The following is a 17,149-nucleotide window of genomic DNA, read 5'->3' as shown; positions in this document are numbered from 1 at the left end:
AATACGTTCTAATAATAATTAAATAATACATGTAATTATTTAGACGAAAAAAGCCAAACGCTGTGCAAAAACAACAAGTATCATTTGTTTCCGTTCGTCCCACCCAACGCCTTCCAAAACGTTGTCAAGGGACGTAAGGTTGTAAATGGGATTTAATTTACATTAATGCGATTTTGTGAGTGAACAAGATCATAATTTAGACGAAGACGAATAAATTAGTAAAAAAAAACAAAAAACGAATGAACGATTTCCTCATCAAAAAGTTGTCAAGTGACGTCATTTTATCGTGAGAAACACATTAACAAATTTCAGACCATAATGACTTGTATATATTTGCCTAAATGTACATTTTTGTACTGAAATCATGATAATTTAGATGTGCAAAACCACAAGTTGGCAAACAAATATAATTTTCGCATTTGAGAAGAACAAAGAATTACTGAGCGTTGTCCCGTTTAAAATTTTACGGAGCATTTGGATCATCAATACACATTACTAATTACTTATATGTAATAAATATGACTTTTTATGTGCCAAAATACACGTGTTGAAACTAATTAAATTAATTCTTGTCGACGTGATTTTGGTCCCAACGTCTGCGGTCCCTTTAAATCGGTTCCCCTGCCTCCAACACCGGTACACGTCATCGCGAATGCCAAACAAACATGGCGCCGCCCGCTCCCAGCCTGATTCTTTTTGTGTTGATTTCACTTCTCACGGCGGTGTTCTGCGGCGCCGGTTTGGGTATCTGGTGGCCGGTGGTGTCGGTGATGGTGTGTCTCGCGGTCGCCCTTTGCTGGCTGTTGAGGCGACGCGACGGCGATGCCGTGCGGCGGGTGTGCGTCCTGGTTCTCGGGGACATTGGTCGTAGTCCCCGCATGCAGTATCACTCCTTGTCGTTGAGTAAACGTGGATTTCAAGTCACTCTAGTGGGATATTTAGGTAAAACACAGGCATGTATGCACAATCAATATACGTCTGATTTGTATTCATTTAAATTATTTACGCTTAGACAACAAGCCTCACCTAGACGTGTTGAGGGACGAGAGGATTCAAATCGTCCCGATTGTGGAAGTCAAAGGTGTTAGAGGTAAGCGACGGATTGACATTCTTGTCCTCTTTATTGTCAGGGCACATATAGATAAACAACATTATGTTAGCCAATTATAGTTGGAGAGTTCTGATTCAATGGAAGTCCACGAATCATGGACTGCGCTGTCAAATGGGATGAGAAAAATGTCACGAAAAGCCTACTAGAACATCTGAGTTTTAATCAGAGCAATCAGAAGCATTTTGATTGTTTACCCCCTCCCCACTTTGCGATGTAGATGTTATTGGTTGCATAAATGGTGGAATTTTTTTATATATATTTTTTAATATCCAAAAACCTTCAGGTGGCCCGAAGATTTTGACGTATGTGACCAAAGTGACCATTCAGTTCGTACAGGTTCTGTTTGTGCTACTGATGCTGAAACCACACACTCACATACTCCTGCAGGTGGGTAACATGACTCCCGACCACCAATCATGACTGTGAAGTGGCCTCCAGTTCTGGATTACGTTTCTCTTTGCAGAATCCTCCCGGATTGCCAGGCATGGCCTCGGTGTGGCTGACGTGCATCCTGCGTGGCGGGAGCTTGATCATCGACTGGCACAACTACGGCTACACCATCATGGCACTCACCCATGGCCACGCGCACCCGCTCGTGCGCCTGGCAAAGTGGTTAGTGCCACTTTTCTGAAAAACAAACGCATAAAACAAAACTGAATGTAATATTTCGACAACATCCTGTTGTTTGGTAAAACAAAATCTGCTAGCTTCATGCTAATGTTTAAATTGATGAGCCATATACAGGCTAATGGAAATTAGCCTAGATATTACGCTAATTCTAACCCTTCAAACAGCTGCATTTTCTCTCTGAAATCTGGGAACAACAAATTTTTGTCTCTCAGTGGGGGATTTTTCTTTCTGCTGGGTTCCTCCCGCCCTTGAAGCAAATCAAATATTAATGTTTTTCCTGTAGGTACGAGCATGTGTTTGGTCGTCTGGCATCTCAGCACTTGTGTGTGACCGACGCAATGAAGGAAGATCTGCACAAGAACTGGGGCATCAAGTAGGATTTGGTGTTAATGACTATTAGCAACATGCTAACTATTGAAAATACTGTGATGCGCTTTTGTCACCATTTAAAACAACCAACTTAGACTGACTATTTCTGAAATTGCCCTGTTTTGAAGGGACAAGTCTGTCTTGTGAAAGTGAGCCACTGCTCACCCTGCCCCCAGATGGCAAGTCCTGATTTTGTTGCCATGGAGATCAGGGCCAGAATGAACTAACAAGTACGTAGGTAGAGTTTGGGGAAGTTCTGGGTTTCCATAAAGACACGACAAGTATATAAACTCGTGGAAGCAGCAAGTTATACACTTTACTGTGTGTATGTGGCACATCTTTGCTTCCAACAGAACTCATCGCAGCTCTGCTTACCTTTTGGCTTTGACGTGAGAGCAGGGTCATCATACCTGTAGGGCGATGTGGATTTTTCTGCATGATAGTGTTTTAGACGTTGTAATATATATCTTGAAAGTGGCTCCGGATCTACACAGTTGAGTTGAGTTACTTTGCACTCTGCAGGGCGACCACTCTCTATGACAAACCGGCGGCCATCTTTAGAGAGACACCACTGGAGACGCGGCACAAACTTTTTGCGAGGCTTTCACACATGCTTCCTGCCTTTCGGCATAGCAGGCAAGTGCTACAATTCTTGCAAACATTGTCACGTTATTTTTTGGAACATCCTTGATTAATGTGCCACATGCTGCTTCATCAAGAAATTAGATTTTTTTTTTCCTTCTATTCGGCTTTCCTTCAGCAGTGCTGATGATGATGTCATGGAGAAAACTGTCTTCTCTGTGCGAGACCTTAATAAGGACACTGTGACCTTGAGGCCCGATCGCCCCACCCTGCTCATCAGCAGTACCAGCTGGACAGGTGCTCGCTCACCACATAAATTATTCTTTGATGGGAGCTTCATTGCACTGTCTTCCATCTAGCAGAAGAGTGTCGAATTGTTCTCACCTTTCACTAAGATGGAAAGATGGGGGAAAAAAAACAATTTGTTTTGTATTTTCTTGTGAGTAAAACACTTTTTTTTTTCAAATTAAGATGCAAAATTTTCCCCATATTGTACAAGGGTCAGTTAAAAATTAAGAACATTTTTATAGCTAGTTTGTCAGTATACAAAGGTTGTAAAAAAAATAAAAGGCTTTCTTCCATCCCAACATGATATTTTATGTCTAATCTTACAAATGTATCTAATATAAAATGTATACACTACAATAAGTTGTCTTGCATTGTTGCAAACATTTTACGGTCTTCTGTCCATCACTTTGCTGTCCCTCCTCAGAGGATGAAGACTTCTCCATCCTCCTGCAGGCTCTTCAAGGTACCGCAACAACACTCCTGCGGCACACCATAATTAAGTGAAGTGTTTTGAGTGTCTCCTGCTTTTTCCTGACAGAATACGAAAAGTTCATCTCAGCGGGAGAGACTCTCCCGCCGCTCATCTGCGTCATCACAGGTACGATTGGCGTTGATGTTTGAGGGCAAGCCCTCGATGACTTGTCTGTCTTGGTGGTTGCGTGTGAAGGGAAAGGTCCTCAGAAGGAGCGCTACATGAAGATGATTGACAGTCTACGTTTGGAGCACGTGAAGATCTGCACACCCTGGCTGGAGCCGGAAGATTATCCTGTCTTGTTAGGTCAGTTTGAAACACACATAGCAATTTTGAACATTTTATTAATAAATAGTAGTAATGGGGGTATTAATTTAGCCTAAAATACACACCCCAAAACACCCACTTACAGGTTCCACTGTATTTGATTAAACCATGAGCTAATTGGTAGAATTCCCAGTTCTAAAAATATTCTAAAGCTGCAGCCCTAGTGGTAGTGATAGTCGTAGTGGTGTAGTGGTTGTCGGGCAAAAAAAAAAAGTTTGGTGTCGTTTTGCATGTACCCCATTTCAACCCAAGCAGCCTTTTTGTTTATGATCATGCTTTGTGTTTATTTTCAGGTTGTGCCGACCTTGGCGTTTGTCTGCACAAGTCTTCCAGCGGGCTGGACCTGCCCATGAAGGTGGTGGACATGTTTGGATGCTGCCTGCCTGTGTGCGCCGTCCATTTTCTGTGGTGAGTTTGGCACCAGAGAGCGGAGTGCAGCAAAAAAGTGAAGCGCTGTGTTTCATTTTATGAATTTTGAATAGATTATCAGGGGGGAAAAAAAATCTCTTGGCTCCCTTTCAGCCTCGAGGAGCTGGTGAAGCACGGGCACAATGGTCTGATCTTTTCCGACAGCACGCAGTTGGCCCAACAGCTCAAGGTGACACCTTAGTGAATTGATTAACGAATCATTTAAACACCACAAGTATTCTTAAATTTGTATTTCCAGAGTTTGTTGTCAGACTTTCCCAGCAGTGATGGCAAACTGGGCGCATTCAGGAGGAATCTGCGCGCCAACAGGGAGCAGCGCTGGGACGACAACTGGGACCAACACGTCCTCCCGCTCTTGTCCTCCTCCTATTCCTCCTGCACTTCTTCTTCTAGGTGACCATAGAGGGACTCGAACCAAACTGCAGTCTTGTTGAATTGTCACTGAATATTCCCATTTTGTAAATAAAAAAACTTTATTGACACGCAAATAATTGAACAAGCTCGATTTCAGACTCTCTGTTGTACTCAAAGACGTGATTGACAGCTCCACTCATCACCCGGTGGCCTATCCCAGCAGCACCTGTTAATCAGATGTTGTTCAGACTCCGCCCTCATGGAGATAATTCGCCGATCAGCATGAGAGGCTGCATAATCTTACTTAGACTGTGCCTGAACCCGGTGTACGTCTGCGGGTTCCTGACAGTAGAGCAGACGAAAACCTCAGAGGGGACCCGAACACCACCACGCTTCAGGATCTTGGACAGAAGCTGGACCAGAACCGCAATCACGTCAGGATCATACACCACATCTGCAACACACATTTCCCCGCCAGCTTTATAGAATATATTTTCTGAAATTACACAACTTCTAACCTTCAACACTATGGACCAAAATTCATTTTAACACTCCAGATCATCATCCATTCAGATGATTTTCTAGAACATATACAACATTGTGGGACACTTTTCTGATAACATTCGAGAACATACGTCCTGCAAACATTACATAACATCCGACCTGCAACATTCCAGAACAATAAAGATTTCAAGACATCTATCCCGCAGCTTTCTATAACATCGGATCTTCAACTTTTCAGAACCTTAACTACATTCTAGAAGACCTTTTCTGCCTTTTGCATTCCGTCAATCCCGCAGTATCGGGGAGGGTCGGACCTGCTGCTATGACCACATCTGCACCGATGTCATTCAAGCGTTCCTCCGTCACATCCGTCCAGTCCAGATCTTGCACTCTGACTTCTGTCCTGCTAGTGTTTGCTTTGTTGTTGAGGAGTCCGTTGATGCTCAAGTTGTCTCGAAGTCTCTGGAGGACACTTTGGTGACAATCACTGAAGACGTATGAGGAAGGAGCACACGAATGACACACAGCGACGCCGGTCAGACCCGCACCGCTGCCCAGCTCCAGAACTTTCCTGCAGAGGAGAATTTCTTGTTCATTAAGTCTGGAGGAGATCATCTTCTCGATTGTTGTACCTTCCAGCAAAAATCTGCGCATGGTCCAAGGCCCACTCGGCTAGGTAGAGGGCTGCCTCCCATGTCACCAGACCTGTTGTCCCCTCTGAGATTAAAGCCACATTCTCCAACAAGCTGACGCTGTTCCCGCACGGCTGAGGAAAACATGGACCCAATAGTGTGTGTGGGTAAGTTTGGTACCTTTAGAAATCTTCTGTATCCTTCACAATGTGAAGTTCACATCACTCAGTGTGGAATGGGGAAAATTTGGTACCATGAATTAGATTATGGCGCCTTCATGATTTCACTGAGTGTGTGTGAATTTTATTCCATGATGTAGTTTCTTTATTTCTTGTGACAAAAGGTGTCAAATTCAGATCCAGAAAATGAAAGACCTGCCACAGTTTGGCTCGAGCCACAGGTGCGTCTACTCAATTGGCAGGTAATCGAGCCCCTGGGAGCAGAAAAACATGTGGCTCAAGCCAAACTGTGGTCTGGTTTTTACTTTCTACACCTGATTTGACACTTCTGCTTGTGATTTCGATGAGTGTGTGTGCAATGTAACAACTTTGGTACCCTGAGACCCATTGGTTCTTTGTCCGTCATGATGTCATTGAATGTGCGTATTGGGAGTTTAGTACCATCAAGTAGGTTCTACATGATGTCACTGAGTGTGTGTAAGTTGACTTTGGTACCAGTAAGTAGGTCCGGTATCCCTCTGCCACATCTTGGGCCGCCACTACCTCTGCCAGAGCATCATAGAGCTCATCAAGAGGTTCGCACTCTGCGGCTTCCACCTGCAAATGAGCGTCATCATGATAACAGCATCCGGGAAACAGCGTTACCATAACGGGCTGATGAGGGGGCAAAATACTCACCCGTTTTATGAGCTCAGAGAGAAAGCACTTCCTGTATCGCGGTGACGGCGGAAACTTACGGCACAGGGCGTGAAGACACGTCTGACACAAACACGGTCATTAGATTCAAGTTTGTGACTTTTCAAATATTAAAAAAAAAAAAAAAAAAAAAAAACTAAGATATGTGTACCCCGCTTACCTGTTTAAGGATTTCTAAAATGATGTCAGATGAGCTGCTGCGTTCAAGCTCATTTTCTAAAAGCTGTGAAAGGTAAAACTATCATTTAGATGATATTTCGTGAGGATAAACGGTTCGGATAATGGATGGATAGATTGGACTGACACGTATCTTAATTATAACTACGCGGAATATATACAAACAACACGATAATTTTAAGATAATGTGAGCTTTTTACACACCGTCCAGGGGAATGAAACGAGGCGACTGGTAGCGAAATACCGCGATTGGAATTGTTTTAAAATGTCAGATCGGTTTTGTTTTCTTGAGTGAAAATTGGTTGACACAACAGGCTCCATCGTTCACATGTTCGTTTGTTTACTTCCGCGTCAGTCGTAAAATGTATCGCGAGAGTACCACACGAGACACTCTGGTCCGTTTTTTCTTTTTTCTTGATTTAAAAACATGTATTACTGTAATGGCGTTTTTTTGCAGTATTTTATAACTAGAAACATCAGGGTGAGGGGAGCGGAATTACTGAATATTGCACAATTCATAAAGTATTTAAGTACCATATAGTCTGAGAAATTACAAAGAAATGGAAGAGCATAGTTTTTAAACCAAAACTTTTGAGATAAGGAATGTGTCCCGCCTTTTTGGTGCTGTGTCACCGCTAAAGGAGATAAATTACTTAACGGCTGGGTGACTCCTTATTTGCTGACAGCAGAAGCAGCAGCAGCAATTGCAGTCATTCATTGTGAGTATGATCATGACTGTTATTATCACGATACACATTTTTATCAATGGAAGAAATCATCAAAGCCATGTGTTTTCATATTGCATTGTTCCAAAAAGGTATTTAAATGACTGTATTATATTACAATGCAACAGGGGATTCAACTTTTTAAAATTAAAAGTTGTATTTTAATTTTAATACGGGGTCTATATCAATGTTTATTCAGGTACTGTATGTGTACATCTATGGTAATTATAAGTGAGGCTCGAGTTAATGTCTTTGCAGCACTTTCCGGACTTGTGTTTCCAGTTGGAACTTTTAACGTATGGGACTGTCAATAAACAAAATGGCCGCCTAGCAAACTGTGGACGGAGGGTGAAACTTTTTATGCTTGACAATAAGGTAAAAAAATATACAACAAATATCCTCCCTGACGTTATTGTGACTGCACTATACTACACATTTTAATATTTTTATTGTAAAATTGAAGTCCCGTTTAATTGTATTTTGATCGACAGACTGTGATGGGGATGCAAACGCTCTGTCATAACAATAATCAACTTGGATTTATCGTATCGAAATTATGGACAAACATGTATACTGTACGCCTCGTTCTTTATTTTGTCACATTATAGTGTACCTAAGCTTTTGAGCAGTTCTACTAGCTTGCTAACGCGCGCGGGCAGGAAATCAATGAAAGTTGTGCCTCGGGTACTGTGCCCTTCATGAAGGACAACAATGAGGACACTCGATGATGTTAGTACACACACATGCACCAGTGTTATTCTCAAAACACCGCCATTTGCATTTGGGATGACTCCCGAGTGCATCTGGTGTGTTTGGTACCACGAAGTAGGTTCTGCATCCTTCCAGTTGAACCACCAGGAACTAATGGGTGACAGTACTCTCCTTATTTTATTAATTTCTTTTTTGACATTTTGCGAAAGTTAAAGTTTTGCACTGAAATCTGAGGGATCTATATTTTGCTGATTGCAGCTGGATACTTGTTTTGACAGAAATTGTGGTTTTCCTCAGGTTATACTCTATTCCAAGCAAATGGCAAATAAATATCAACATTTCATGGAAAAAAATGATACCGGTAAATAAAATTCACAAATACCATCACCCAAAGCCGAGTGCTACTTCCTCTCTCACTTTTCTGCCAGTCTGCGAAGGTCATTTTCTGGGATTATTTTTTTATTTGAACGGGAGGTAAACCCTTGCTTAATGCCCTCTGACAGCTTGGGAGTTGGCAGTGTTGCACTGATGAATCCGGAAAATTGCCAAGTGCAATAACAGTCTTCTCCCTGCATGTCAAAATTGGAAGTAAACCTTGATTTAGACATCATGTAAATGACAAAAATGGCATTAGCCTATTCTATTTGTTAGTGGCCCAGTTGTCACTGGGAGCATGTGAGGTGCGTTTGCTACCGTTAACTTGGTTCTTTATCTTGTGATGATGACTTTGGTACCACCAAGTACAAAATGAGGATCTCGTTTAATTTCTTTGTCGCATGTCCAAGTGTAGAAGAAAGAAGACGAATCAGCGATGGTTCTGAAGGTGTTCTTCCCTCAAAGCTGCAACCTTGCAGCTAGCGGTCTGCTGGTGGGCCGCTGGATCCCCGAACATGACTCGGCCGTGGTGCTGGCCGTGATCCACTACCCATTCATCCCCAGCCACGTCAAACGCTACATACAGCAGGTACACCACCAGTACCGTCAAAACACACAATGAACCATCAACAAGTAATGTGGTGATCCTGCCGTAGTCGTAGTTGTAGTTCCAGTTTAGCATTAAGTCCAGTTTTAGTTCTGCTTCAAATTCCAATGCCTTGTGCTAGAACCGCTTTTTGTACGAGTTCCCGTTTTAGTCCTACTCCTAGTTCAACTGGTGGTTCCAATTCCAGTATAAGTACTACTTTCAGTTCCAGTGACATTTCTACTTTTGATCCCTTCTTAGTTCCAGTGCCACTTAGTGTTATTTACAGTACTAGTCTGCATATAATTCAATCATATTTCGAGTTTCAATTTTATTTCTAGCTCCAGTCAATTGCTACTTTCTATTTCCATCTTGTTTTTAGTTCCGGTTTTAATTTGTACTTCCAAGGCCAGTTGATGTCAATATTAATATATTAGTAATATTGGTTCTTCTCCTTCCTCGTTTTTTCGCCTGGGTGTCAGATGGCGTCCGAGAGCCGAGTGAAACTGTCCGTGTTGGGCTCGTGGAGTTTGCCCCAGGATGGCGAGGAGGGCATGGAGAGCTTCCTAAGGGACCTGGGCACCATTTTCCCCCACCAGCGCTGGCTCCAGATCAGCCGCCGCCTGGGCCACAAAGGCTTCACCTGCCGCCTCCTCGGATGCACCCCGCCACCGAAGGAGGTGAAGAGGAGTGAGGATGAGGAAGAGGAGAATGAGGAAGAGAAGGAGAAGGTGATCTTTGTCCACTACGAGCAGAGAAAAGTGATGTTGTCACAGCTACATCCCATCCAGAACGGCATCCCAGAATCCAAAGATGGTTCGCTGTCTGAGTTGAGACAGGTACGGACACGGTTGCCCCCCAGTTTACACTAAATCCAGTCCAGTTCATTTTCTGATTCGGCTTTTAGTTATGGCTCCAATCCTAGATCCAGTTCTAGTTTAATTTCAATATTCCATATGTAGCTCCAGGTGGTTATAGTCCACTTGCAGTTCTCATTCTTGTCATAGTTCCAGTTCTAGTTGCACTTGCAGTTCCACTTTTATTTGTTATACTATAGTCCTGCTATTAGTAATGTGTGTTGTGCCCTATGTCAAGGTGTTCCACACGGTGTCTAGCAGCGGTCCCCTGTTTTTCATGGACAAGTATGACGATGGTCCCCTGAAATCCACCCACTGGCAGTCTGAAGGTCGAGAGGGAAGCATCATTGTGGAGCTCCTGAAACGGGCCTCCGTGCCGGTCTGCATGCTTCTCAGACGGATCCTGGCCGTGTGGACTTGGATCTGCAGCATGCGGTTAGGAGAGAGCGCATGCTAATTACCCTAGCGTGACACATATTAATGTGTGCATTTTTCCGGTCCTTTACAGGGTCTTTGAGGTTTTCCCACTGCCCTTCCTGTGGTCCAAATTGTCGTCCTGTGTACAGCTAAGCTACAGGACCCAGCTCCTCAAGACACTTAGCTCACATAAACCAGCCGAGAATCACACGCAATTCATCAGGTTTCACCACTGGTCTCCTTCTTCTTCCTGTTTACAACGTTAGTCTGCTCAAGCGTTTTCGTCATCTTGCTTCGATTATTGCCCTTATCTCGAGCTAAGCCCGGTCACAGCACTTGTTTTAGTTCCAGCATTAGAACTGGTACCTGTCCAAGGTGAGGTACTCGGTTCATCTCGTCGTTTTAGTTCTTCTTTTCAGTGATCATTGTAGTTACGGTTATAAAACGAAGTCCGCATTCTACCTCCTGTTCTGGTCCCAGTTTTAGTTCTGATTTTTACTGTAGACCTACGTCCAGTTGCAGTTCTAGTCCCTTTGTAGTGTCACTTCCAGTTTTACTTGCAATCTTATTTCCAGTTTCAGGTCCAGTCCTTCTTAAAGCTTGAAAATGTAATTAGCAATTTCTGTTCTAGCCATGTTACACTCTGTCTTCTACTTCCAGGCTCAGGTCCTTTACTTCCTCTACTAGTTTCGGTTTTGGCTGTACTTGTAGTTCAAATCCTAATTCCAGTTTTATTTAATTAGTGTGAGCAATTTGAGCGTGCAGTGAACTCTCCTTTTCGTCATATTGTCGTACTTCTCCTGACTCGCTCACATGTTGTTTGTGGTGATGTGGATGTGCGTGTGCAGAAAGGCCAATGTGTTTGTGTCCTTCCTGGTGGATGTGGGTCTGGGTCTTTTGCTGGCCTCCTGGCTCTACAGAGACAACCATATTAGCATGATAGCCAACATGCTAGTTCCTGCTGCTGATGTAAGACACACTCGACGCTTGTTTTTCAAACACGCACTTAACATTAAAAATCAGTTATGGTTCCAGACCTTTTGATTCCAATTTTAGTTTGAGTTCAATTTACTTCCATGTTTAGTGGTAATTCCAGTTTTGCTTCGGCGCGAGGTGTGTGGCGCACAGGAGCCAAACACACACCGCTAACAACCATGCGTGTCGTCGGAATTCTTTATGGTAAGCATGTTTGATCGCGCGTTTTGATATTTAGCCGGAACTCTCTTTGGTTAGCATGTTGCTCAGGAGCTTCAGGATCTGCTCCAATGGCTCATGGGCGCCCCGGCTGGGCTGAAGATGAACCGGGCCCTGGACCAGGTTTTGGGCCGCTTCTTCCTCTATCACATCCACCTGTGGATCAGTGAGTGGACCACACACACACACACACACACACACACACACACACACACACACACACACACACACACACACACACACAGTTCGACTTTTGTTTTTGTTTGAACAAAATAGTTGCTTGATGTCTTTCAGATTACGTGCACCTGCTGTCACCATTCATGGAGTCCATCCTGTGGTACGGCGGCCTGTCGGCTTGCCTGGGTTTGACCTTTGCCCTCTCGTTGCTGTCCGACATGGTGGCGCTGCTCACCTTCCACATCTACTGCTTCTACGTCTACGGAGCCAGGTCTCGTAGTCGCCTGTAGGGGGCAGACTTTTCTCACGCCCTGTGCTGGTCTTTTTTTGTCTTTCAACCCTTGTTACAGTTGTAGTTCTCGTTCTCGTCCCAGTTCTAGCTGAAGTTCTAGCTCCATTCCCAATTGTGGCTGTAGTTCAAGTTCTTGTTGTATTTGTAGTTCCAATCGTTGTTCTAATTTCAGTCGTAGTTGTGGTTATAGTTTTCGCCGTACCAGGATTTGTGCTAGTTCCAGTCTAGTGGTAGTTTATTGATCCAGTCTAGTCCTAAGTCCTATTTCTCGGTCTTAGTTCCAGTTGAAGTTCAACTTTTTCTTTTTCGTTCCAATTCTGCTTCCAGTTGTAGTTGTTGTTCAAGTTTCTGCTATTTATTACTACTTACAGTTCCACCTTTAATTCTGGTTCCAGTCCTAGTTCTGGTACTAGGACTAATTTGTATGTATTTGTACTAAAGTGTATTTTTAGTTAGACTTCCACATTTGCTGTAGTTCTTTTCCTAGTTACACTTACAGTTATTGTTTCTGTTTCAGTCATCCTGTGCTAGTTATAGTTCCTGGTCCTACTTCTGGCTGCTCTATATAATTCCAACTGAAGTAATACTTCATTCCTGAAACATCACATTACATACAGACTCACACATTTACCACGCAAAAAAATTGTACAGTAGTTGTTCCTTTGATAGACACGTGTGTCGCCTGCAGAGGGCAGGCTCTTACTTTTTGCTCCTCCTGGTCTGTCGACAAGAGATGAGAAAAGTGAAATTAAACGAAAGACATTATCAGATATTTTGCACGCATAAAAAAGTGACTTATTCATAAAAGTGCCAGGGCCCTCTTTTGAGTTCTGCTTGTGATCCTGAGGCGGAAAAGAGGCCGCAGTGAATAATGCAATGACGCTAAAGATAGCCCGGGCCGGTGTTGCATTATGAAATATTATTACATATTCATTTAGTTCTTGCATAAATGTTGTAACATATTTTCTGAATGTGACAGACTCTATTGCCTGAAGATCTATGGCCTCTCTTCGCTCTGGCGGCTCTTCAGAGGCAAGAAGTGGAACGTCCTGAGGCAAAGAGTTGACTCGTGTTCCTACGACATGGACCAGGTAACGGCACATGCAAATGACTTTTGACATCATCATGTATGTCACTTGCGCCCAATTTGCATATTTGTGTCATCGTAGCTCTTCATTGGTACGCTGCTGTTTACCATCCTACTTTTCCTGCTGCCGACCACTGCGCTTTACTACTTGGTCTTCACACTGGTAAGAAACAAAACAAAAAAAGTTTCACTTAGCAGCATGAGATTTGGCAGGCATGTCTGTCCTAAGTACACCCACCCAAAAGTCTCAAGAGCCATGTCTGAAAAGACACAGGAAGACAGCCATGTTGCTTTAAGGTGGTCATTTTAGCGTCAAATCAGCCGCCTCAAATGTTTTTTTTTAAAAAATTGAGCCCCTTTCACTTAGAAACATGATATTTGGGAGTCTTATCTATCATGAGTAGACCCACCCAAAAAAAAAAAAAAAAGTCTCAAGAAGCATGCCAGAGAGACCCAGAAGTCTGCCATTTTGGTTTGGAGTATTTTGCCAGAAAAGGCAATGAAAGTCGACATTTTTGCTTTGAAACGTGAATTTTTGGCTCATTTTGACCTTTTCCTGGGGAGATTTTGTGTGATATCTATGAAATTTGAACGCACGGATTGTAGATAGATGGACGACACTACATAGTGTGTGTGTGTGTGTGTGTGTGTGTGTGTGTGTGTGTGTGTGTGTGTGTGTGTGTGTGTGTGCGTGCGTGCGTGTGTGTGTGTGTTGTCCAGTTGCGTCTGGTGATCGTCCTATTCCAGGGCGTCATCCATCTGAGTTTGGATTTCATCAACTCCTTCCCGCTCTTCGCCATGGGCCTTCGTGTGTGTCGTCCGTACAGACTCGCCGGTACACCAGCGTCCGACTTTGTTCACGTCATCAAAATAATAACAACTTCATAATTTTGTTTTCCGTTGTTGTTGTTTTTTTCCGTGTGTGCTGGGCCCCACCGGCTCCTCAGAGGGTGTGAGATTCAGGGTGCTGAGTGAGGAGCCCGGATCTGCTCTTCACCTGCTCATGGAGGTGAGCCCTCACGTTATTATTTTTTTTAATTTCATTTATTTATTTATTTTTTTAAGAGCCAGAACAATTAGTATTTTTGTTTTTATTTGAACATTATTGTTGAACCATATTTGTGATTCAATATTTATATTTTTAAGCACAGAGCTCCACCAAGGCTCTTAAAACAAAGCATATTGGTAGCAAATTGTAATTAAGAAGTTTATTAATTGTAATATTTTAATGAGTTAATGAACATTGAATATTAAAAGTGTAAAAATATGAGAATTTAATTATTGATTTTTTAATTTTAAAAGTGTTTTATTATTAATAATGATGTAATAATAATTCATTATAATTAGATTATTAAATATGAGAAACAAATTACTTTATGTAGATTTTTAAAAAAACTACGTCCAACATATATAAAGTATTATTCAAACATTAACATAGGTTTAAATAATGATCATTTTGATCCTATGAATGTTTTATTCACTGAGATATCATCTTTTAAACATCTGATCATTTGAATAGGATTAATTGATTTTTATTAAAACATGAAGTAAAATTAATATTAACATTTTTATCATGAAATTTATTGATATTTTACTATAAAAGTGATTCTTACACTATATCTAAAAATTAGATAATTGTGTACATTGTGTTGAAATATATTTACAATAAAATGGTAATACTTTGTTTTATTTTAGTTTTAAAAACGAATTACACATCATATATAAACTATTGTTCAAATATTTGTACGTATGTATATTGGAAAATATATGTACATTTTATGCATATATTTTGAAATACATTTGCAGAAACATATTGTTAATAGGGTAAAATTAACCAAAACAAAATTCAAATGGTGGAATAGTATAGTGTGAGTCTTCGCAAAGTAATATTTTTAATGACTAACATATGTATTGCTGATGCAGCAATTTTAACCCATGTTTGTATGCAGTTCACACCTCCACCAAATCTGTTCCAAATAAATTACATTGTACAGAAGAGTCTTGCTCACTATCAAATCATAACAATGATAATCTTCCGTGTCGTTTTTTTGTCTTCAGATTAACCCGCTGAAGAGCAGCGCTGTGGTCGACACTTACCGCTTACCCACTTACAGCTGCTACCCCCAACACTCGTGGGGCGCCCTGGCCAAGAAGCTCTTTGTCGGGGAACTCATCTACCCGTGGACACACACGAGCGCCAAGGGCCACGCCGCCAAAGCCGACTGACTGACTGAGCAACATGAAATAAATAAGTCATGAAATGAATATAGGTGGACGCAGGAGAGAGAGCGAGAGAGAGTGGAAATGGAAAACAGAAGTGCGAGCCGCACCAACATGCTGCCCAGTCACTACAGTGACCAGTTAGGACTTGGAAAGGGACCAATCGTGTGACCAGCAACACTCACTTCTAATGAGATAGGAAGCACAAACACTCCAAAACTGACGTCCTAACACAGATTTTTTTTTAATTTTTTTTTTTATGTTAAACATGTCTGCCTTATGAGGTGAAGTTAAGGGTGCAACAGTTCTCAAACCCTTTTCAAATGCTATTTATTCGTCTTGAAGTTACATATTTTGAATGCTGCCATTGTGAGGAAGATAGTCCATTGGATTGAACCGCTAATGTTTATCCAATACAATTTGTTAATGGAAATAATACTAGAACAAACATCAAAAGACATGAATATTACCAAGAACTAAATTATTGATGCACTTAGGTATAAAAATAATAATTTGGTATTCATTTTAAAAGTTGTTTAACCACCATAAGCTAATAGTCACACACCGGGGCAAGCTCGAATAGTTAATTGATGTGTGTAAATTATTTGACTTTTATGTTTTTTAATCTTACAAGTCAAAGTCTTAATTTAGACCAAATGATGTGAACTGGACAAGCTGTGATTTTCATTTAAAAAAATAGTTATTTAAAATTACGTATGTCATTATTGTTGCGTGCCTCTAATCACGTTATTTTTAGTGCAGTCTTATAGGAGAATTTGTCTTACTTGTGATTGATTTGTATTCATTTGTATTGATTTTTTTCATAATGCTCTTATGTTGAATCTTTGCCATTAAACATAAGTCATAAAAAGGCCTTGTTTATGATGTATTTGGCTTTTCAAATATTTTCATTCTCTGATCATAAACTGTCAAATCCTATCCCAAGAGTGATATTCTCATTTTCATCAATCATTAGTGTACATTATTTTTTTATGCCTGTCATTCAATCAAATTGGCACATTCTCACAGAAGAAATCGCTGCTTTTTCAGGAAAGTGTGCTCATTAAATTTAGCCGGTCTATAATAGTGTTTAAAATGTTAACTCGAGAAGAATAGCTCATTTTCAATTCGTGTCCTGTCTTTGTTTAGCTGGTCTTTTTTTCTCACACCATCTGCCTGTTGTTAACAGTGGAGTTTGATTAACAACTCTTCCCGACCAATGCCGTCCTCAGCTTTCGCGTTGATGAACCCAGTGCCCAATCAAGCTATTGAGGAGGCGGGCCATTGAGCTTTAAGGCGGGAGTGCGAGAAAGAGCCCACCAGCTCTCTGATTAAAAATTTCAAATGACTGAAATAGCTTTTTAAAACATATAATATATATACACGTCGTGAGTAGTGCTTCTCTTTTTATTTAATGCGAAATTAAGATCTATTTGTTGTTTATCCTTGTCATCTATGTGTAATGTATGTTTGACAACTTCTCCTGACCAATGCTGTTGTCTGCCTCCTCCATGGTGAATACAGCAACCAATTATCTGCATAAAAAGGCGGGACCTTGAGCTATTGGGCGGGAGCCCAAGTGAGGTGCCGAGCAGCATTCTGATTAAAATGTTAATAATAACTAAAATATCACTTTTGGAAAAAAAAGAACGAGTCATAAATATTACTTCTGTCTTTATTTAGTGTGAATATTTGATCAACTTTGTTTTCACACACGATTTGCATGTTGTTGACAAGGGGATTTGATTGGCAGCGTGA

At 41.5% G+C, this 17,149-nt stretch overlaps 3 protein-coding genes across 8 annotated transcripts; 2 read left to right on the top strand and 1 right to left on the bottom strand.

Annotated features, from left to right (window-relative positions):
• Positions 1-627: 627 nt before the first annotated feature.
• On the top strand, positions 628-4,696 carry alg1 (ALG1 chitobiosyldiphosphodolichol beta-mannosyltransferase). Of its 2 annotated transcripts, none has more exons than XM_019889870.1 (13): positions 628-942; positions 1,013-1,090; positions 1,395-1,498; positions 1,575-1,723; positions 2,025-2,114; positions 2,633-2,746; positions 2,874-2,989; positions 3,405-3,443; positions 3,519-3,578; positions 3,648-3,758; positions 4,073-4,187; positions 4,302-4,377; positions 4,447-4,696. In XM_019889870.1, exons 1-13 carry the CDS (start codon positions 666-668, stop codon positions 4,603-4,605), a joined length of 1,488 nt encoding a protein of 495 aa, XP_019745429.1. In that variant the 5' UTR covers positions 628-665; the 3' UTR covers positions 4,606-4,696. The 2 variants fall into 2 exon arrangements, with proteins under 2 accessions (XP_019745429.1, XP_019745428.1); XM_019889869.1 differs by having other exon boundaries at positions 2,871-2,989.
• eef2kmt (eukaryotic elongation factor 2 lysine methyltransferase) lies at positions 4,663-7,131 on the bottom strand. Of its 2 annotated transcripts, XM_019889872.1 has the most exons (8): positions 6,955-7,128; positions 6,734-6,796; positions 6,556-6,636; positions 6,373-6,474; positions 5,699-5,832; positions 5,381-5,637; positions 4,867-5,016; positions 4,663-4,788 (listed from the first exon to the last, which is right to left on the bottom strand). In XM_019889872.1, exons 1-8 carry the CDS (start codon positions 7,069-7,071, stop codon positions 4,682-4,684), a joined length of 1,011 nt encoding a protein of 336 aa, XP_019745431.1. In that variant the 5' UTR covers positions 7,072-7,128; the 3' UTR covers positions 4,663-4,681. The 2 variants fall into 2 exon arrangements, with proteins under 2 accessions (XP_019745431.1, XP_019745432.1); XM_019889873.1 differs by lacking the exon at positions 4,663-4,788 and having other exon boundaries at positions 4,890-5,016; positions 5,329-5,637; positions 6,955-7,131.
• A 242-nt stretch (positions 7,132-7,373) lies between these two features.
• On the top strand, positions 7,374-16,262 carry pigq (phosphatidylinositol glycan anchor biosynthesis, class Q). Of its 4 annotated transcripts, none has more exons than XM_019889867.1 (13): positions 7,374-7,469; positions 8,977-9,150; positions 9,630-9,986; positions 10,243-10,439; positions 10,513-10,644; positions 11,270-11,390; positions 11,655-11,781; positions 11,910-12,063; positions 13,064-13,175; positions 13,254-13,334; positions 13,892-14,006; positions 14,119-14,180; positions 15,230-16,262. In XM_019889867.1, the coding sequence occupies exons 2-13, from the start codon at positions 8,998-9,000 to the stop codon at positions 15,395-15,397; spliced, it is 1,779 nt and encodes a 592-aa protein (XP_019745426.1). In that variant the 5' UTR covers positions 7,374-7,469; positions 8,977-8,997; the 3' UTR covers positions 15,398-16,262. The 4 variants fall into 4 exon arrangements, with proteins under 4 accessions (XP_019745426.1, XP_019745427.1, XP_019745424.1 ...); XM_019889868.1 differs by having other exon boundaries at positions 7,412-7,469; positions 8,972-9,150; XM_019889865.1 differs by lacking the exon at positions 7,374-7,469 and adding an exon at positions 7,766-7,850.
• Positions 16,263-17,149: the final 887 nt, after the last annotated feature.

The sequence above is a fragment of the Hippocampus comes genome, unplaced genomic scaffold (assembly GCF_001891065.2).
Source record: "Hippocampus comes isolate QL1 unplaced genomic scaffold, H_comes_QL1_v1.1 scaffold326, whole genome shotgun sequence".
Classification (NCBI taxonomy): Eukaryota; Metazoa; Chordata; class Actinopteri; order Syngnathiformes; family Syngnathidae; genus Hippocampus; species Hippocampus comes.
Note: the sequence above shows the minus strand (reverse complement) of the source record. Positions and strands in the feature narration are given on the sequence as shown.